We start from the raw sequence: 23,176 nt of genomic DNA on the forward strand, positions 1-23,176 counted from the left end.
TTGTTGCTGTGATGGCTGCAATTATTTTTGTTCTGCTACTGCATTTCCTGATCCTGGCAAAAACTGTAAGTACTGTTCAACTTCTTAACAAAAAAATAAAACTACTAGTAAAGTCTAGACAAAAATCAAGAGACTGGCATCCAAGTTTCAATAACTTTCATGCCACTCTAAATACATATGCCAAGACTCTGTTTAGTATGTGCCCATATACCTACTGCCTATGATGGAGGTATCCATCGTTTCCAGTACCTGTAAATAAAGTTGATATGGGGACAGCTTTTTTATCACTGGTACTAGGTAAAATGCTTTGTGGCATAATGTCATATTGTTTAATAAGACTTCTGTACTTGGACTTTCAGTGACTGTCAAGGGTTATACTCGTTATGTAAAAAATGGGACTGTGAACATTAGACAGAGTAAATGCAATATTACTCAAAAAATTATGGTAACAGTGCAGTGAAAGGCCTGGTCATGCTGAAAGACTTATTTCATTTGTGGCAGTCTAATATATCCCTGGCTGCCAGCAAACTGGTTCGGGTGTTGTTATATTGAAAGAGTTCTTCCAGCCATTTGACATGTAGATGTCTTGACCAATGGTAAAATTCATAACATACAAGATTACTCAGACTGTAAAAAATCTGAATGGAAAGGTCTATGCTTCACGGATTTATCATCATAATTTAGGCCAACCAGCTTTTAAAGGACTTTCACATATGGACCTTAGTGATAATGTTTTTTCTGGGGCTGGTATATTACCTGCTTATGGGGCAGAAAAATCTATTTGGGAGCTAAAAAAAAGCTCTCTAAGCTATTAGAAGTGCTAAGCAATGCAGCTTTTAAAACTGTTAATTTGATTACTTTAGAGCTGAGTGCCACGTGTGAAGTAGTACTCAAAAATAAAATGGCATTTGATTTCGTACTTGCATCAAAGGGAGGTATGTACGCACTTGTGCGCAAGTAATGTTGTTAATTTATTCCAGACAATGAGCACGCAATACGCAATCATTTGGAAATCATCCAAAAGTGGATAAACTGTCAGATACTGAAGAAGCAGATAGTTCACAATGGGCTTGCCTAACCAATTTGTTTACAGGATGGGGAGGCAGCTTGTTGAAATTTATTATGCTTATTGCTATTATTTTCGTTACCCACGGTAGTGGTGCTGCGGTAGCGCTGTCGCCTCACAGCAAAACGTTGTCCCGTTCGATTCTCAGCTAGAGCATCTTCTGTGTGGAGGCATGCGAGAATGGGCGTGCCTTCGTTGAAGGTTGTGCGTCAGGGCTGGTAACTCGGCATGTAAAAATCCACTACCAAACATTAGCGGACCGGAGTTCCGCTGTGGCGACCCCTAACCGGGATAAGCCGAAAGACACAACAACATTGCTATTATTTTAATTGTGCTTTTGGTTTTATTCTTCATTGTATCGAAATCTAACCCACTGTTACTTTTTCAAAATCACTAACATGCAAATTTTGTGTCATTTATGTATTGTGTCAATATAAGTAAAATAGCAAATGAAAATGCAGAGTTAGTTTTTAAAGGTTTTGAAAAATGTATGACAACATATTTAAAGTATAAAAATGTTTTATAATACGGGTGTGATGCTTTCTCAGCATCAAATGAAGAATTGTAAAGAGTTACAATGAAATTCCACTTGTTTTAGAAGGCAGCATTCTTTCTTAATCACATGGTAAAAAGAAACGTATTCCATACTAAGCTAGAAATGTAGATAAGTTGCCAATCTATTTTTACTAAACTTGAAGTATTTCAATTAGATAATGTCCCGAGTACTGTCTCCCACACGTGTGTTTTTTCTTTTAATAAATTATATTTTAATCTCCCAATGACTAAAGTTTATTTTATTATAGTTAAATCTTAACAGATGGTGCCTTAAAGACTCAGATTTTTCTAACTGCCTAAAGCGGTTTCTATAGAAAACCACTTTACAGGGCCCTTTGATAGTTTCTGTCTAGTGTATCTTCTGTAGTGTCAGTTCTTAACTGAACCTCCCTTTGAAACTTTCATTCTTGAAAGACTTTCAGGTTTTTCACAGACAAATGTAGCTTTTGCATATGTGTTGGTTAGTATGTATATATATTTTTTTGTATTAACATTGTAATTTCTGTACAGTGGGAGCTTTGCAATCCCTTTTAGGTTAGGTTTCGTGGGGGTGCGAAAAGATAGGTGAAGCACTGTGCAAGCAAGTTGATATGGTAGATTCATGTACTTTTAATACTGGAGAAGAAGAGTCCCTATCTAAACAGGCCTGACAGGTACTGCAAGACTGAGTTAATGACTGCCTGAGAAGGGTTGTATTCTTGCTGTGACACCAGGTAGAAAATAGTTTTCATTTTGCTATGTATGATTTCCTGGTATTGGGTGTCCTTGCTTCCTCTAGCATGAAAAGCATGCCTTTGGGATATGTGGCATTCCTTGTCAAAACCCAATCTTCCAGACTGTTAACCAGAGGGTGGCTAGGTGATGATGAACACAAGATATCTCGACTTGGCTGAGGAGATCTACTTCATACAGTAGGGTGTGGAATTTCTCCTTGCTAAGTCTCAGGAGGAGGGAGAACCAGCATTGCCTCAGCCAAAAGGGGGTCACTAGGACCATGATGTCCCTGATCCCAGAGTACTGACAAAATTCATGGTGGACAGAGACAAGGGCAGGAATGCATACAGGAACCAGTTTGTCCATGTGAAAGAGAAAGCATCTCTTTTCCCAAGTCCATATTTGTCAACTTCTGGAGCAGAACTTCTGTAGTTGTTTGTTGTGGTGAACAGGTCTATTGACAGGACCCCTCCCACTGCAGAGTTAGGTCCAGGAACACCTCTTTTTTCGGCATCCATTTGTTAGTGTCTAGAAGATCACTACTTAGAAAATCTGCCAAGGTATTGTTTTGACCTAGAATATAGTAAGCTAAGAGGGTTAGCCCTATTTACCAAACTTACCATAGCAGTAGATGTCCTTTCCCTCACTGTTGCATTATTCCTTACAATAGGAATTCCCTTGCCAAGGGTGACCCAACATCAGGCCAGTATAACAAAGCCTTTAGGTTGCTAAAAATACACTGCATGTCACACATATGCTCCCTACATACAGCATAGGGAATAAATGTGAAGTCCGGACAAACCATCCTCAGAGCCGACAGCCCCAGTATGAACACCAGTCCAAGGATTAGAGAGATACCAGGCACATCCAGAAGGGAAAAGAACCAGGGGGAGGAGGGAAAGAGTGAATACTGCAACAATGAAGAGAAGGACATCTATTGTTATGGTAAGATTTTACACAACTGTACTATGTCCTTCCATTTCACTGTTGCTGTATTCCTTGCAATAGGGAGAGTGCAAAAGCTCATGAAAAACAGAGGGAGGAGGAAGGACCACCAGAGGCCTCTATGAACCCATGAAGCAGGGTCCTAGCAAAACCAGCTCTAACCCTGTATATCACATCTAACTTACAGTGTGTGGTAAAAGTATGCACAGAACACCAGGCAGCGGCCTCAAGAATAGAGTTAGTATCTAAAGCCTTGAAAAAAGCAACAGAAGAAGCCACAGCCCTAAGAAAATAAGCCTTAGTCAAAGAATGAAGGAAGGCTCTTGCCATGAAAAGAAAACAAAAATAAACTGCTTTAGATATCCAAGAAATAGTTTGCCTGGAAACAGACAATCCCAAAGATGAAAGGAAACAAAAAGCTGATCAGACTTGCAAAAAACTTTGGTCTTATCCAAATAAAATTTCAGTTGTCTATGTACATCCAAAGTGTGCCAAAACTTCGCACTAGCAGATTGTGGAAAAGGGAAACAAGTGGCAAATGACTACACTGATTAAAGGGACAACCCATTCACCACTTTGGGCATAAAAGAAGGATTAGTCTGAACAGACACCCTGTCCTTATGGAAAACTCAAAAAGGGGAAATAACCATAAGGGCTTGAAGCTCAGACACCTATCTGGCAGAAATAAAGGCTAACAAAAGAACAGTCTTCCAAGAGCAATGCTGCAAGGAAGATGAAGTCGCAGGCTCAAAAGGAAGCAGAGTCAATTTCTCCAAAACAAAATTAAAAGGTCCCAGGAAAGAGGGCAGGCTTCCTGGGATGTTAAATATGAAGGATACATTTAAGAAATTGTTTAACCTCAAATCTAAAGGCTAAAGGTGGTGCTAGAGGCAGACAAGCAGAAATAGCTGACAAGTGGGCCTTAACAGAAAAATAGGCCAACACTGCATTGAGCAATTCCCACAGCTGAGAGAGAAACAAAGGAACATCCACAGAAAATGGATCCAAGTTACGAGAAAGACACCAAATAGAAAACTTCTTCCATTTGGATAAGTAGGATTTCCTAGCAGTGAGTTTCCTGGCCTACTGCAGGACCCTAAGCACGTCCTCAGAAAAAAAGGTGCTTATATGGAATCAAAATCTTATCACCCACAGTGTCAGTTGAACAGTGGTCAGGTGGGGATGGATGACAAATACCTTGTCTTGTGTGAGTGCCCTTGGCTAAATGCAGAAGAGGGGAGCCAGTGCTGTCTGTGCCAAAATGGAGTCACCACCAATATTTTGGGAGAATCCTGTTTTATCTTGAACAGGACATCTAGAATGAAAGGAAGTGGAGGGAAGGCATAAAGAAACATCTCCTTCCAAGAAAAAGAGAGGGTGTCCACCTTCCAGACCACAGGACATGGGGCTCTAGCATAAAAAAGAGGAAGTTGTCTGTTCATAGGGGAGGCAAACAGATCTACATGAGGTGTACCTTACTGGTGGCCAATTTCCAGAAACACATTCCTGTGAAGCATCCATGATATGGACCTATTCAGAGAGACTGCAACACTGTTCAGACCTGAGGTAATGTAAACTGCCTGAAATGTCACTTGATACTGGATAGCTAGCTCCCCAAACCTGAAGTGCTAACCTGCACAGAAGATGAGATTTTGTCCCCCTTGCTTGTTGACATACTACATAACTGTGGTATTGTCCGTCAGTACCTTGAGGGGCCCCTGTACTTGAAGAACCAACAGAAGAGCTCTCATTTCTTTGACACTGATGTGGTCTTTCTTTTGAAGTGATCAGAGGCCCTGCACTTTTAGAGAGAAAGAAGCCCCATCCCACGTCTAAAGTGTCTGTGAACAGCTCCTGAGAGGGGATTGGAGGTTGAAAAGCAAGCCCTGGATTGAGTGTTAACTGCTGAATAGACCACTGAATCTCCAGCTTGAGGCATGGAAGAAGAGGAACTATGACATCTAGAGGATGAGAAAGCTGAAGTCAAACTGACTTTACAAACCACTGAAGCTTTCGCATGTGGAGTTTGGCTAGAGGGATCATAGTAATGGTGGAGGTCATGAAACCCAGAGCTCTTAGAAATTCAATGGCTGTAACTGAGGCCAGAGGCAGAAGGGATTGAAAGAAGGCAATGAGAGTTAAGGCCTTGGGAGAAGGGAAGGATGACAGCATTGGAACAGTCTGGATCCTGCATCCCAGAAACACATGATCCTGTGAAGGAGTCAGGCAGGACTTTTTGAAATGTATAGTGAACCAAAAGGCTTTGCAGGAGAGTAATGTCAAAATGAAGATGCTGCAGTAGAATCTCTGGAGAGGATGCCTGAAAAGGTAGGTCATCTAAGTAGGTAAAAAGTTGTAACCCCCTTAGCGTGCAAAAAGCAACCACAGCAGCGAGGCATTTGATGAATATGCTTTGGGGAGTAGAGAGGCCAAAGGGCAAAGCAGAAAACTGAAAATGCCAGGAAGTAACAGAAATGTAAAAACTTCCTGAAAGGGGGATGAATACGGAAAGAAAGATGAGCATCCTTGAGATCCAGAGAAACTAGAAAAGCCTGAAGAAGCAGCAGAGGAAACAAAGTCTGAAGGGGCAACATCTAAAAAGGAAGAGTCCTTCGGAAAAAGTGTTTAGGTGACAGAGATCCAGAATGGGTCTCTAAGTGCCTGCTTTCCTGGACACCAAGAACATAAAATCCATTCCTCCTTTGAAAAAATGGAACTTCCTGAATAGTTCTCAGAGTCAAGAGATCATGAAGCACCTCTGAAAAAATTGTTCCTGAGGGGGGGCTGAGGAATGCCCATGAAAAGGGGAAGAGATTTACAGGCCATGTAATACCCACTGGCGAATGATGGAAAGAATCCAGGAATCTTGATTAGTCTTTAACCAAACAAGAAGAGAGAGGGAAAGATGAAGAGAAAAGTACAGTTTTGTACCTACCATAAATGTAGATGTTCGAGTGCTAATACAGCTGCAGTCATAACAGATGGGTTCTCCTGCCGTCAGGTGGGTCCTCGGTCGGCCGAATTCCAAAGTCTAGGTCCGGCGTCGGTTGTCGTCGCTTCTTCCCTGACGTCTGTGCGACAGGGGTATAAAAGAACCAGCCAACGCCATTTTCTTCAGTTTTTCTTGCCCCAGATGTCAGGTACCCCCAGAAGGAAGGCAAAACATAAAATTATGTAGTAAAGCAAATGCAATATAATCAAAAAACAGTAGTTGCAAGCAAATACACCATAAAAGAATACCCCAATGAGGTTGTATGAGGAGGTGTTAGCCATTAGGCCTGTCCCAAGAGGGGAAGGAGGGAGGGAAACCTGGACTGCAGCTGTATTAGCACTCGAACATCTACATTTATGGTAGGTACAAAACTGTACTATGTTCATCGTGCTGCAGTCATAACAGATGGGTAGAATCCCAAAGCTAATAAAGGGGTGGTAGGCACCAAGTGGAACTAGGTGGAGCCAGGATGCCCTGCAAGACTGCAGTGGTAAAGCCCGCTCTAGTTTTGGAGTATAATGGTAGGTGATAGTGCTTGGAGAAAGTATGTACAGAACTCCAAGTGGCTGCTTCCAAAATATCTTTCGTAGGAACCCCCCTGAGGAAAGCAGCAGAGGTAGCTGTGGCCCTTGTGTAGTGAGATCTGATGCCTGTAGGTACAGTTTTACCATGAAAATAGTAACAAAAGCGTATGCAGTGGGCTATCCATTTTGAGATTGTCTGTTTGGAAATAGGTTTCCTTGAGCACCTGTAGCATAGGACACAAAGAGTTGCTCTGATTTTCTGAAAGCTTTGTTCTGTCCAAATAATAACGGAGCTGTCTGTGAATATCCAAGGAATGTAGTAGCCTCTCCCCTTTGTTTTGTGGATTAGGGTAAAACGTAGGTAAGTAGATAGCCTCATTCAAGGCTACCCTGGATACTACCTTTGGCATAAATGAAGGATTGGTTCGTAAGGAAACTCTGTCCTGATGGAAAATGATGAAAGGCTGCACAGCCATGAGGGCTTGTAGTTCCGAAACCCTGTGTGCTGAGGTGATAGCTAGAAGGAAGGCTGTTTTCCATGACAAATATTGCAGATCTGTTGAAGCAGGTGGCTCAAAAGGAGGCAGGGTTAGTTTTTCTAGAATGAAATTGAGGTCCCAAGCAGGTTGCTTCCTTGGGGGTTTTATATTCTTAGCCCCTCTGGGGAACTGTCTTAAGAGAGGGTGAGAGAATAAAGGAGGATCAGTGTTGTACTCTGCAGAAATGGCTAAGGCATGGATTTTGATGGAGGAGAATGAAAGTCCACCGCTTAGCAGCTCGGCTAGGTACTGTAGTATTTGAGGTAAATTCAGTATTCCAGGATTCTGACCCTTTTTCTGATTCCAGACACAAAACCGTTTCCATTTTGCGGAGTAGGCTTTTCTAGTAGAAGGCCTTCTGGCCTCCAAAATGACATCCTGCACCTCCTTGGAGAGTAGGGCCTGCTGTGAATTTAAGGAATCCTCCATGCGGCTAGATTGAGTGTTTTCAGCTGACTGTGAAGAGTTTTGAAATTCTGCTGAGTCAGTAGAAGAGGCATTAGAGGCAGGATCCATGGTGGGGAATGCGTCAGGCTCCTCAGGAGTGGGTACCAGTGTTGTCTTGGCCAGTCTGGAGCAATGAGAATCATCTTTGGTCTGTCTGCTCTGGCTTTTAATAGAACTTTGGCCAGCAGTGGAAGAGGTGGAAAGGCATAAACCGTCATTGTTGTCCAACTGAAAGAGAGTGCGTCCACTTTCCAGGCCTGTGGATGAAAGGTCCTTGAGCAGAATTTTGTCAGTTTGTAATTTGGTAATTTCTGTGGGTGGCAAAGAGATCTATGTCTGCCCTTCCCCATGCTTGAATTATCATTGTAAAAACCTGAGGATGCAACTTCCATTCGTGTGGATCTGTCATATTTCTGCTCAGGTTGTCTGCCAGTGTGTTTTTCTTCCCTGGCAGGAATTGTGCTTGAAGTTGGATTTGCAATTCCAGAGCCGTGTTCCAAAGGGACATGGCTAGTCTGCACAGGGGATATGAATGAGTTCCTCCCTGTTTGTTTTTGTACCACATCACTGTGGTGTTGTCTGTTCTTATCAATAGCTGCCCTGGATGCAGTAGGTCTTTGAAAGCCATAATAGCATTTATTACTGCTAGCATTTCCTTTTGATAGATGTGTAGGTGCTTTTCTTTTTGTGACCATTTGCCCTGAATGCACCTATCTGTCATGTGCGCCCCCCAGGCGTAGTCCGAGGCATCTGTTGTGATGACTTGATTTGCTTGAGGCTTGCAGAATGGGAGACCTATGTTTCTTTGTCATGCTTGAGCCCACCACAGAAATTCCTTTTGAAGACATGGAATCAGTGGTATGATTGTTTCCAAACTGTGGCTGTATTGAGACCATAAGTTTTTTAGGTACCATTAAGTTTCCTCATATGCAGCTTTGCACATGGGATTAGCAGGATGCAAGATGCCATGAATCCCAGAGCCTGCAGGATTTTCCTTTCAGTCAGCCTGGTGAAGGTTGCCAGTTTTCTGAAGTATTGAGTTAACTGCCCTTGTTTCTCTGGCGTGAGGTAGGCCATCTGGGTGTTTGTATCCAAGCTGGCACCCAGGAAAATTATTGTTTGAGAGGGTATTAGTCTTGACTTCTTTTTGTTGACTGTGTATCCCAGAGTTTAACATTATTACAAACGCCAGGTGTTTCAGAAGAGTGTGTTTGCTGTCTGCTTGGATCAGGCAGTCGTCCAGATATGGGTATATTTGTATCCCTTGAAGTCTGCAGAAGGCAATTACTGATGCCAGGCATTTCGTGAACACTCTGGGCGCAGTAGATAAGCCAAAGGGCAATGCAGAAAATTGATAATGGGATGAACCTGCAAGAAATCTGAGGTATCTTCTGCAATCTTGTCTGATTGGGACATGCAGGTATGCCTCCTTGAGGTCCAATGTCACCAGCCAAGACTCCTTGCCCAGCATGGGAATAAGCTGCTGTAATGTGAGCATCTTGAACTTTGGTACGAGTAAATATGTGTTTAGGATGGATAGGTCCAAAATAGGTCTCCAATCTTTGCCCTTCCTTGGTACCAGGAATAGTCTGGAATAAAAACCTTGACCCTGTTCTTGTGCAGGTACCTCTTGAATAGCTTTCATGTCCATGAGATCTGAAATTTGTTTTTGTGCCTCTGCCCTTTGATTGTGTGGCAGGTTTGGCATGCCTCTCATTTTTGGAAGGGTGTGAAAGTGGAATCTGAATGGGTAAGGTGTTTGCCTTACAAACACAAGGTACAAGGTTTGAGTCTCACAAGGGATAATTGGCTAGGCTTACAATGGCCCGCAAGGGCAGTTAGCTTAGTACTAATCTATGAATCTATGAATCTAAATGAATCTCTGTCTATAATGTCCAGGATCCATTTGTCTTTTGTGACAATATGGCAATTTTTCGAAAATAATGTCAGTTTTCCGCCTAAAGGTGCTGCCATTTGAGCCTTGCTTGGCATGCAAAGGGGAAGTCATTGGGTCTGCTTTCTGAATGGCTGTAAACTATCCTCACCCCCTCTTGGTGTAGGTGTTTGCCATTGTCTGCCTCTAAAATGATCCTTGAGATTGCCCTCTACCTCTCGGGTGCCTGTATCTACCTCTTTGAGGTCTGTCTGTGGCTGGAAAGGACCAATTTTTTGAAGGCCAATTTCTACTGAAACGTGGCGGTTGTACCTGAAGGAAATCTTTCACTGTTTGCATTGATTTTGCCTTTTCCTCCATTTTCTTTAACACCTCCTCAGCTTTAACACCAAACAATACATCTTTTTGAAGAGGTGCATCTAGTAATTTAGCTTTGACATGATCTGGTAAGGTTTGCTCTTTGAGCCAAGCATGTCTACGTATGACTGATCCTGTAACAGCAGCTCTACAAGAGGCCTCTAAAGCATCAAAACCACATTGCAAAGTATGTTTACCCACTTACTCTGCACTATGCAACAAATCCTGCAACTCCTTCAAGTCTGGTTGTTCAGGTTGTGACATTTTGCTTTTCAACTGAGATAACAAAAACTGTTGATACTTTAACATATGGAACTGACAATGCCCTCATGGTTAAAGTGGCCGAGGTGTATACCTTTTTCCCCCACCTTTCTAAAGCTCTGGAATCTCTCTCTGAAGGTAATGGATTTTTGGCAGTGGAGGCCTTAATTCCCTTGGGACCCTGTGAAATAGTTTCTGGGTCAGCCGCATGGCTTTTGTATAGGAATTGGTGTGAATCAGGCACCCGGTAATACCGGTCAGGCTTGACTGGAGCTGGAGGTAAAGAATCTGGGTTAAGGCTGGCCTCTGAATACACATCATCTAATATGTCTAAGACAGGAGGTATAGCCAGAGGCCTGTGCTGAGGGAGCAAGAGGAAATCCCTGAGCCTTTTCTTGGAGTCTGAGTACTCTTGGCCTTCCCAGTGGAAGTGTTCCCTCAAAGTATGCAAGGTTTCCCCAAAAGAGTAATCCTCAGGGGGGAGACAGAGGGAATGGACTCCTCTGCATCAGAATCTTCGAAAGGGGAGTAAGAATGTTCCTGGTCCTCAGAATGCTCTGAAATAATGGAGGCCTGGTCCGAGGAAAGGTCTTCTTCCTCCACTCTGGGCCTTTTGTCCGGGGGGGGGGGGGGGGGTTGAGAACCCCTGATAAGAGTAATCAAATCCTCAGCCATTTTGAGCATCTGCTTTTTAGGCATGGGGCCTTGAGGAGCTCGTCTTTTAGAATGCATGGCTGCTTTAGATTTAGTGTAAGCCTTAATGGAAAAAGAAGAAGAAGGCCTGAAGACACCTTGAGAGGTGGCAGGCCTGTCTGAACTCTGAGTTTCCCCGCCAAGACTGACTTCGGTCTCTGTAGTCGGGGTGTGGGCCGAAGAGCCTGCGACCTCGGGCACAGAAGACACCGCTAATGAAGTGTCATGGGTAGTCAGGAGCTGCGTAGGCACCTCGCTGAGAACCGGAGCACATGTAGTCGGCTTTAGCGTGGTGTCGGTAGAAGTCGCGGACCTCGTATGTCGGTCCTTATCTTTACGTCGTTTACTCAAAATTGGAGTCGGAGTATCCGACGACATGTTGTAATTAAACTTTTTGCCAAAATAGTGTTGGGCAAACTCCGCCCGACGCTTAATAGTGCGTCTGTTGAATGTAGCACAAAAACGACAGGCCGAGACGTCGTGGTCTGGGCCTAAGCAAGGTATACAGAGGGAATGGAAATCCTTATGCGGTATTTGCTTCCCACATGAAATGCAATTATTAACTTTGTCTGACATCGGTCTGAGGCAAGAAAAGTTTCCCCAACGGGGTACTTAGCTTTCTAGAAGTCTTCGGTTGAAAAATATTCGTAATCTCAGGAGCTGGCCGACCGGCACTTGCAAACTGCTTCTGCTTCGGGCACCGCACGGCAAGAAAGACTGAAGAAAATGGCATCGGCTGGTTCTTTTATACCCCTGTCACACTGACGTCAGGGAAGAAGTGACGACAACCGACGCTGGACCTAGACTTTGGAATTCAGCCGACCGAGGACCCGCCTGACGGCAGGAGGACCCATCTGTTATGACTGCAGCTGTATGCACGATGAACATCAGGAATGGTCAGACACCACCTGTTTTGTCAGGAAAAGGAGATTTCTGAGCTACAGGAATCTGGATAACCATATAAGGAGCCCATTTACCACCCTTTTTAGCTTTGGGCAGAGAAGGCAGTAACTTGATGGCTTGTCAGATGCCACAGATACCACAGAAGGGTCAGCTGATGGGCACTTATAAAAGGAATTTGCAATCATCAGGCACCTTATAAAACCCATCAGTTTTTTTGGGAGCAGGGGGATGAGAATCAGGGGTCAGATGTAAAAAAGGCAACCAACAAGACAGCCATAACAGGAGGAACAGTAGAAGGTTTAGGACAGTCCATTTGCAAAAGCTTGTAATACCTCTTCTGAACCTCAGACACCTGGGCACAATCCCATTTGAAAAATCAGGCCAGACTGATTAGTGCACTGTGGTAAAGCTTGTAGGCAGGACAGAGATCATGGTGGCCTCCCAACAGGCCACACCAGAGGGTTCAGGCCTCCGAGTAGACAGACGAGAGGGCTGCAAAGATACCTCACATGTGTCATCAACTTGACTTATGGATTAGAGCCAATGTTTTTTCGGTAACGTCAGAGTCCTTTTTCTGTCTTTCTGCTTCTTCAGAATGATGTTAGCCAGCACTGGAGTATGTAGAGAACCTGCAGTACAATGGACTGTAATGCCACTGGAGAAATTGAAGAGGAAAACTCCATATGGGTGGCTAGCACCTCAAGCCTGTTTTAGGTTTTCACACTAAATTTTGCACAGTCGAGACAATTAAAGATGTTACCCTGACATCCAGACAGCCGACACCTGTCGAGTAGGGATGGTGCAAAGACTTTGGAAATCATGCCAGTTGTGGGCATCTATATGGCAGGAAGATCCAAGAATCAGTACTGCAACACTGACTCTGAAGAACATCATTCCATCCCCATAAAATTACCAACAGGAAACAAAAGCCTTCAATGTAAAACAGTCATGAACCACTCTAAAGAATAATAATAAGAAGAAACCCTAAAAAAGCACAAAAACAAAAACTATTGACATGGTAGCTCCCACTTGAACCACTCTGAAGAATAATAAACAAATTACATACCAGCATCATCTTGGAGCGACAAAGGTAAGTTTATCCTACACAAAAGATAAAGACGGGATGATTTTCTTCCCCCATTTTTTGGGTGAAGTTATCCTTTAGCCTCCTCATCTTTACAGTTACTTGGAATTTACCTGCATGCCTACAATTATCAGTCATCCACAGCCTCTGGAGAAAAACACCATCAAGTGGAAGTCTTAAGGAATATGTGCCCCAAACAACATTCATTCACTGGCTAACGATGGGATGACACCATCGTCCAAACACAAAACTCTACCAAATCCATAGATAAAACAACTACAACTTAATATTATGAAAAATGATAACGTGTTAAAATGACTGTAACCCATATAAGTAGAGTCCTGTCAGAATCCCAGCTTTAACAAAAACTGGCCTTAGAAGGATGGGGGTTAGTGGCTGATGCTGACTTGCTTATCTGGGGGATAAGGTGTTTGCAAAGTCTTGTTGCAAGAACACTACCTGAGGACAGTTCAAGATGGCAGCTCCTGCACTGGGGATGTGAGAAGCAAAGCTCGTCAATAAGTGCTTGCTTTCTAGCAGACAGACTATTTGTAGGGAAGTGTGCAATCAAATGCCAGCAGAGCAGGCACTGCATTATGCTCGTACAAAAACTAGGAAGGGGGTGGTAGGACCATTCAAAAAAATCTAACCCCCAACAGATTACCACAGGAATTGCTAAATCTTCCCTACCTTCTCCAGTATTTTAGGATGCTAGGGTAATGAATGGTACTGACTGGATAGGGAGTTTTATCACCATTTGGGGAACAGAAGTAAAATAAACAAACAAATAATAAAATATGTATGCATGTACACACATAAACACACATTAGAAATAATAAAATATTATTAATGCATAATGACTAGAAAATCAGGCCAAGCGAAGGTGAAAAACCTCCCCTCAAATGGAAAAAAATGTAGTCCACTACTTAAATTTCAAAACGAACCTAAAAATGAAGCTTGTGCAGGGTAATGCTGCTTTTATATGGGGCATGTGCTAATTGATGTTGGAAAAGGTAACAGCCTGAAACAGATGTTACTCCCATGCAGGTATAACCCAATCGCTTGAAAAAATAACCTGGATGACAACTGGCACTGGTGAGGAGAACTCTAACTTTTAAAACACTGATGCAGGTGTCTTCCCTGAACAGAAAGTTATTTCCTGCATTCTCCATGGGATTATTCTCTTCTCTTGCAAGTTGTAATATACAGTGGAGAGGTACAGTAGTTAGACACCTACAAAAAAAATGCAGATGGAATGGTATAATTAAAAAAAAAATGGTGTTGGCTGGATGGTTAGTCTTTATAATACCAAAGAGTGAACATTTTAAAGGCTTGATCCATAGATTGCTCTATTTAAACTTCCACTATCAAATAGCAAAGACATATGCACTCAAACAACTAATGCATCTAGGTTATAATATTAACAATAGCAGTACAGACAACTTTTGTTGTAAACTGCAAAAAATTTAACACTCACCAAAACGTCAGTGTTTTCAAAGTAGTTTCTCCAGTATGGCCTGATTTTTCTCTGTCCTCCAATATCCCACACATTTAACTTAAAACCTTGAGACTGCACACTTTTAATGTTGAAACCCTAAAAAAGCACAAAAACAAAAACTATAACATGTAGAGTGAAATGTAGAAGTAGGCTTCAAAAATTCAAGTGACTGTGATTCACATGTGGTGGTGAAGGGGAAGAGGTCATGAGGCAACAGCTGTGTAAAATACGAAATAGTCTGTGAAAACAGACCAGAACGGGTACAGTCATGAACATTTCATGGGCTAAACAGTCATCTACCCAGAAATTCTACATTAATAATACTAATCTTAAATTGGAATAAGGCAGTCCCCTCTAAAAAGTCAATACCACGCAGCAAAAAGTACAGTTGTGTACACTTACCATAAATGTAGATGTTCGAGTGTATTCACTGTTGCAGTCATTACATTTGGGTAATCTGCTGGCAGGTTGCCCTCAGTCGGCCTGAATTCCAAAGTCTTGGTTCCTGCGTCGGTTGCTGTCTCCTCTTCCATGACATCAGGTCATCAGGGGTATAAAATAAGCAGCAGACACCATTTTCTTTAGTTTTTCTTGCCCCAGATGTCAGGTGCCTCCAAAAAGGTAGCAAAAACATATATATATATATATATATATATATATATATATATATATATATATATATATATATATATATATACACACACACATACATATTTATCTATATACACACACACCCATACATATATACACACACACATATACATATATATATATATATATATATATATATATATATATATACATATACACATATACATATATATATATATATATATATATATATATATATACATATACATATATATATATATATATATATATACATATATATATATATATATATATATATATATATATATCCATATATACATATAAATATACATATATATATATATATATATATATATATATATATATATATATATATATATATATATATATATATATATATATATATATATACATATATATATATATATATATATATATATATATATATATATATATATATATATATATATATATATATATATATATATATACATATATATACATGCATCAATATAAACTTTACCCTCATCTACAAGCAAATACACCACATAGGCTGTAGGCTGTAGAAGGCAGAGAAGGAAAGATAAACTCCAGAATGAAAGGGGGATGGCGGGCGGGTAACCTGGACTGCAACAGTGAATACACTCGAACATCTACATTTATGGTAAGTGTACACAACTGTACTATGTTCTTCATGTTTCACTGTTGCAGTCATTACATTTGGGTAGAATCCCAAAGCTATGGATGGGAGGCTGGAGCTAAGCAGCATTAGGTGCGGCTATAAGGCCCTGCAGAACTGCAGTGGCAAAGCCTGCCCTGCACTTAGAGTAGAGAGGCAAATGATCATGCTTTGTAAAGGTGTGAACATAACTCCAAGTAGCAGCCTCCAGAATGTCTTTGGTTGGTACTCCTCTGAGAAAGGCTGCTGAAGTAGCTGCAGCTCTGGTGGAATAAGACCTAATGCCCTTGGGCACAGGTTTGCCATGGTGTAAGTAGCAGAAACGAATGCAGTGGCTTGTCCACTTTGAAATAGTCTGCTTTGAAATAGCCTTTCCCTCTGATCCTGCAGCATATGTCACTAGTAATTGCTCAGTTTTTCTTAGAGCTTTAGTCCTGCTCAAGTAGAATCTTACCTGTCTGTGTACGTCCAAGAAATGCAGAATTATTTCCCCCTTGTTCTGTGGATTTGGATAAAAGGTTGGCAGATGAATTGTTTGGTTAAGAGCCACACTGGAAACCACCTTAGGCATAAATGAAGAATTTGTCCTCAGAGAGATCCTGTCTGGGTAAAATATGATAAAAGCCTCCACAGCCATGAGGGCCTGTAGCTCTGAGACTCTTCTTGCTGAAGTAATTGCTAGTAGCAGAACTGTTTTCCATGATAAGAACTTTATATCAGCAGTAGCAGCTGGTTCAAAAGGAGGCAGGGTGAGCTTTTCCAACACATAACTGAGGTCCCATGCAGGTATTGGTGATCTTCTAGGAGGCCTTAAATTGTTGGCTCCTCTAAGATACTGCTTTAGTAAAGGATGAGAGAAGATTGGTGGCTCTGTATTGTAATGAGCCGAAATGGCAGAGTCATGGATTTTAATTGATGAGAATGATAGGCCTTTGTCAAGCATCTCAGTTAAGTATTGTAATATCTGAGGAATATTTGGTTCTGCTCTATCACTTCTTTGCACTTGATTCCAAGCACAGAATCTCTTCCATTGATCAGCATAAGATTTTCTAGTACTAGGTCTTCTGGCTTCCAAAAATGACATCCATCACAGCTTTACTGAGTGGTGTTGTTTGTATAACTACATGATCAGCCATGCTGCCAAGTTCAGTGTCTGGAGTTGATTGTGCAGGATCAGATAGTTTTGCAGGGACAGTAGTTGAGGTAAGATCCAAGCTGGGTATTGAGACAAGTTCCTTAGGATTGGGTACCAGTATTGGTGGGGCCAGTCCGGGGCAATTAGTATCATCTTTGGTTTCTCTTGTCTAACTTTTTGTAGGACCCTGGGAAGAAGAGGCAGAGGAGGAAAGGCGTAAACTGATAGATTTTTCCAACTGAAGGATACAGCGTTCACTTTCCATGCTTGTCTGTGATAAGTCCTTGTGCAGAATCTTTTCAACTGATAATTTTGAGGAGAGGCAAATAGATCTATGTCCGGGCTCTCCCATTTCTTTATCATGTTGAAGACTTGTGGATCTAGTTTCCACTAGTGAAGGTCTATAAGGTTTCTGCTTAAATCATCTGCCAGAATATTTTGTTTTCCTAGCAGGAATTGAGCTTGAAGATGTATCTGGTAAAGTCAAAGCTGTGTCCCACAGTGCCATGGCTAATCTGCAAAGGGGATATGAGTGTGTGCCCCCCTGCTTGTTTATATACCACATAACTGTGGTGTTGTCCGTCTTTATCAGTAGTTGTCCTGGATGAAGTAAGTCCTTGAAGGCTGTCAGGGCATTTTTAACAGCTAGCATCTCTTTTTGGTCGATATGTTGATGCATTTGTTTTGGGGTCCATATGCCCTGAATGCATCTTCTCGCCATGTGGGCCCCCCCAGGCATAATCTGATGACTCTGTTAAGGTTTGGCTGGCAGGGGGTAGAGTGAAGTCCTGTCCCATGTTTTGGTGACATGCCTTTGCCCACCATAGAAACTCCTGTTGTAAGCAGGGAATGAGAGGAATCATTGTTTCCAGACTGTGACAATGTTGACTCCATAAACTTTTTAGGTACCATTGAAGTTTCCTCATATGCAGTCTTGCATATGGAATCAGTAGATGCAGGATGCCATGAAGCCCAAAGCCTGCAGAGTTTGTGTTGCAGATAACTGGGTTTTTGTTGCCATCAGTTTGAAGTAAGTAGTCAGTTGCCTTTGTTTGTCTAGCGTGAGGTAAGCCATCTGGGCAGTTGTATTCAGGCTTGCACCCAGGAATGTTATCTTTTGAGAGGGTACCAGTTGTGATTTATTTCCATTTATTGTATACCCTAGGCATGTTAGAAGCCTTTTCACAAACGCCAGGTGTTGAAGAAGAATGTCCTTGTTCTCTGCTTGAATGAGATAGTTTTCCAAGTAAGGATATATTTGTATACCTCTTTGTCTGCAAAAAATAATTACTGGTGCCAGGCACTTTGTAAAGACCCAAAGCCAAAGGGCAGTGCAGAGAACTGGTAATGCATTAAGCCAGCCGTGAATCTGAGGTATCTTCTGCACGATTGCCTTACTGGGACATGCAGGTATGCCTCTTTTAGGTCTAATGTCACCAGCCAAGCATTCTTGCCCAGCATGTGCAGAAGCTGTTGCAAAGTCAGCATTTTGAATTTTGGAATGTCCAGGTATGTGTTCAAAAATCAATAAATCCAGTATTGGCCGCCAGGCCTTGTCCTTTCTGGGTACCAAGAAAAGTCTTGAGTAAAAACCTTGTCCTTTTTCCTGTTCTGGTACTGGCTGAATGGCCTCCATATCCATGAGGGACGTAACCAGTTTCTGTGCCTCTGCCCATTGATTTTTTGGCAGATCCGGCCAACCGTTTGCATTGGCAGAGTATGGAAATGGAATCTGTATCCCTGTGATACTATGCTTAGCACCCACTTGTCCTAGGTTATTAATTGTCAATTTTGAGCAAAAAGTGCTAATTTTCCCCCTAAGGGTGCTGCCAAAAGGTATGTGCTTGGTGAAGGCAGAGGGAAGTCATTGGGACTGTTTTCGGTAGGTTTGCGCTTTATCTCCTCTGGCTTTGGAGGTAGAAGCGCCCCATTGCTTTGACCTGTATGAATCTTGTGCCTGATATCTGGAACCCTTAGGGCGTCTGGATTTGCCCCTTTGAGCTCTGTCTGACACAGGAAAGGACCAACTTTTTGTAGGCCAGTGTCTACTGAATCTTGGTGGCTGCACTTTTAAGAAGTCTTTTACAGTTTGCATAGTCTTAGCTTTGTCTTCCATTTTCTTTAAAACCTCTTCTGCCTTAATACCAAACGAGTATCATGCTGTAAAGGTGCATCCAGTAATTTAGCTGTAACATGATCAGGCAAATGTTGCTCTTTTAGCCAGGCATGCCTCTTAATCACAGATCCAGTAACTGCGGCCCTGCAGGAGGCCTCTAAGGAATCAAAACCACATTGCAAAGTATGCTTTCCAACCTGTTCAGCTGCATGCAATAATTCCTGCAATTCTTTATTTTCTGCACATTCAGAAATAAACATCATTTTCTGTTTCAGCAATCCCATAACATGTTGTTGATACTTGAGCATATGAAACTGGCAGTTTAAGGCCCTAATTGCCAAGGTTGCAGATGTATAAACCTTTTTTCCCCATCTATCCAGTGTCCTTGAATCTCTGTCAGAGGGGGTAGGATTTTTTGTCAGGCTTGCTGGGAGCCGGAGGTAAGGAGTCAGGGGTCAAGCTTGACTCCTAAAACACATCATCCACAATGTCTAAAAATAGAAGTTATGTTCTTACCATAACGTTCCATGTTAGTTGTCTTCTTCTCGCCTTCTTTCTTGCTGGATGGGTTCGGAGCCGACCTCGGCTCCGACTCGGCCACTCTAGAAACTCGAGAGTTGGTTCCACCGGCTCGAGGCCCCCCTTATATCCCACAATGCTAGGCGTGAATTACCTCAGATCTCGTTTGTGAGCTAGGCCCAGCTAATAATACAACCAGAAAAAAATGGAAAAAGAGTCCACCTCTATATACAAAGGGGAAGAGAAAAAGGTGACCTAAGCCTGATCTAGGAAAATATGCACAGCCGAGAATATACCTATAACAAAGAGGTGGTAGAAAGAGAGGTCACAATCAAACTCCTCTAGGTCTGTCCAGGCCAGGGGGAAGGAGGGTGGGACGCAAGAAAGAAGGCGAGAAGAAGACAACTAACATGGAACGTTATGGTAAGAACATAACCTATATGTTAAGTTGTCTATCTCGCCTTCATTCTTGCTGGATGGGACCGCGTCCCTAGCACCTTGTCCCGGGTGGCCTAACGGAACAGACTCTTGAGAACAGTGGAACCAAAGTTAGCTCTATGCCTAGAAGCTAAATCCAACTTATAATGTGAAATGAAAGTGTGAGGAGTAGCCCAAGTAGCCGCTGCACAAATGGTGTCAATAGGCAGTCTGTCTTGGAAGGCTATAGAAGTAGCCAAAGCTCTGGTGGAATGGGCTTTAGGTTTGTTAGGTAGCTTCTGGTGTCTAATTTCATAAACAATGGAAATTAGAGATGTTAGCCATCTAGATAGTGATGCCTTGGAAACAGAAAGTCCCTTTCTGCCTTCTGCATAAGAGACAAACAGCTGGTCAGATTTTCTGAATTGTTTGGTTCTATCCAAATAGTACCTTAACTGACGATGAACATCTAGCCAATGCAATTTTTGTTCAGACCTATTAGAATATTCTGGAAAAAACACAGGGAGGTCAATGCTTTGATTTAGGTTAGACGCTGAGGCTATTTTAGGTAAAAAAGGACGGGTTGGTTCGTAAGGATACCCTGTCCTTATGGAACAACAGATAAGGAGGTCGACAGCTGAGTGCATGAACTTCTGAAACTCTTCTAGCTGAAGTAATAGCTACCAGAAAGAGAGTCTTCCATGATAGCAATTTTAATGAACAGGAAGATGCAGGTTCAAAAGGGGGAAGAATCAAAGAGCTGAGCACTAAATTAAGGTCCCAAGGAGGAGGAGGATTTCTTATAGGAGGTCTGAGAAGAAAAACTCCCTTCAAAAAGGCTTTGCAAAGCTTGTGGGACATGATGGCAGACTCTGAAATGCCTACATGAAAGTTAGATATAGCTGCCAATTGAACTTTGAGAGTAGAAGGAGATGAACCTGCATGAAAGAGTTCAGCTAGAAAATCAAGAACCATATGGATGGGAGCAGTGAAAGGATCTAAATCCTTTCCTTGAGCCCAATAGGCAAAACGTTTCCACTTACTAAGATAAATTTTCCGAGTGGAAGATTTATGTGAAGCTATTAAAATATCTCGAACAGTGTGAGATATTTGAGGAAGCCTTGCTAGGGTAGGAACTGAAGGAACCAAGCAGTGAGGTTCAGAGAGGGGAGGGAGCGATGTAACTGACCCGACTGATGGATCAAAAGATCTGGAACTAGGTCCAGATGCCAAGGTTGCTCCAACAGAAATTGATGTAGAAAGGGGAACCAAACCTGTCGAGGCCAGTAAGGAGCAATGAGGATCAATGAGGCCTTCTGAGCGATAGCATCACTTGAGTGATTAGTGGGAAGGGAGGAAATGCATACAGAAGTCCCCGGGGCCAAACTTGGACTAGAGCGTCTCTGCTGGGCTGGCCTGGTAACGGGAATAGGGTGAAAATCTCTGCACTTGCTGTTTTGGGGAGTAGCAAAAAGGTCGCAGCAAGGCTGACCCCACTTGAGAAATATTTTTCTCGCAATAGAATCTTTCAGAGACCACTCGTGAGGCATGAGGATAGCCCTGCTCAACTTGTCCGCGATTTGATTGGACTTCCCGGGGATGTGCGTTGCTATCAGAAAACGCTGAGAAGAAATCGCCCATTGCCACAGTTTGAGTGCTTCTCGACATAGGGGATAGGACCTGGTTCCGCCTTGTTTGTTGATATACCACACTACAGACATATTGTCTGTCTGGATTGTTATCGTTCCCAGGGGAAGAGAGTCTTGAAGGGCTTGCAACGCTAAAAGCACTGCTCTCATCTCTAGAACATTTATATGCAAGTGGCATTCGTCTGGTTGCCATATGCCCTGGACAGTTCTGCCCTGATAATGCCCCCCACACCCGATCAGGGAGGCGTCCGTTGTCAGAATAGCAACCGGAGGTGAAGGAACAAAGGGTCTTCCCAAGAAGAGCTGAGGGGAAGACATCCACCACAGAAGATGATTCTTGCATGTTTGCGTAATCATAATGGTGTGAGACATCGGAAGTTGTTGGTATGACCATTGTGTGAAGAGCATCCATTGAAGGATTCTCATGTGGAATCTGGCTAATGGCAGTAGAGGAATGGCAGCTGCCATAATCCCTAATACTTTCAGAACTAACCTGGCTTTGGCTCTGTTGTTGTTGAAGAGAAGCGAGACCAGTTTGCGTATGTCTGTTATTCTCTATCTGTTAGTCTCGCCGACATGCTGACTGTGTCTAGATTTGCGCCTATGAAGGTAATAGCAGGACAAGGCGACAAAACAGACTTTTCGCAATTCACTGAGATGCCCAACTTTTGACAAATGCGAAAGGTGTAGTCTCTGGCCATTAGAAGAAGATGCTTGGTGGGAGCTGTGAGGAGCCAGTCGTCCAAATATGGAAACACCTGGAATCCTTGACGTCTCAGGTGAGAAGCTACCACTGCCATGCATTTGGTAAACACCCGGGGGGCAGTGGTGAGTCCAAAGGGCAGGGCTCTGAATTGAAAATGACTGGTTCCCAGCCTGAAGCGGAGGAATCTTCTGGAGCGTCTGTTCATTTTTATGTGATAGTACGCATCCCGAAGATCTATAGAGCACATCCAGTTTTCCTTTCCCAATAGGGGAAGGATGGACTGTAGCGTGACCATCCGAAATCTTGTTTTCTTGACTGACTTGTTCCAAGATACTGAGATCCAGAATTGGTCTCCAGTCCCCTGTTTTCTTTGGAACTAAAAAGAACCTGGAGTAGATTCCGGATCCTTGCTGGTCTGCTGGAACTGGCTGAATTGCTCTTTTTGCGAGCAACTTTGAAATTTCCAAAGTTGCAAGATCCCTTTGAGCGGGTGGAACATCTGGCAGGGATTTTTTTGATTGGTTTGGAAAGCGAACGAAGGGAATGGAATAGCCTTCGGAAATGATGGACTGTACCCACTTGTCTTGAGTTAGGGATAGCCAGGCTTCTGGGTACAGTGACAATCTTCCCCAGAGTGCCTCCGAAGGTGGACAGTCGGGCAACACCTCAGGGATGCTGAAAAGGCTTATCGGAAAAAGTTTCTCGATTGCCCTGGTTTTGTGGACCCCCCCTGCCTCTGGGGCGACGTCTACCATTATTGTTCCCTCCTCTGCCTCTGGAGGGGAACCGACTCTGTGCGTCAGGCAAATTCCCTTGAGATTGTTTACGGAACCACATTTTCCCACTTTTCTGGCCTTTGGGGTAAGGTCTA

The 23,176-nt window shown here is 42.7% G+C and overlaps 1 protein-coding gene across 1 annotated transcript in view; it reads right to left on the bottom strand.

Annotated features, from left to right (window-relative positions):
- The window catches only part of ARL3 (ADP ribosylation factor like GTPase 3), a 528,266-nt gene that overhangs the window by 398,656 nt on the left and 106,434 nt on the right, over positions 1–23,176 (bottom strand). Inside the window, exon 3 of the mRNA XM_044056550.1 lies at positions 14,452–14,568. Within this exon, the coding sequence (XP_043912485.1) occupies positions 14,452–14,568 (117 nt within the window). The remainder of the gene's footprint in view (positions 1–14,451; positions 14,569–23,176) is intronic.

This window comes from Protopterus annectens, chromosome 14.part0, assembly GCF_019279795.1.
Source record: "Protopterus annectens isolate FY-2018-M chromosome 14.part0, PAN1.0, whole genome shotgun sequence".
Taxonomy (NCBI): domain Eukaryota; kingdom Metazoa; phylum Chordata; order Ceratodontiformes; family Protopteridae; genus Protopterus; species Protopterus annectens.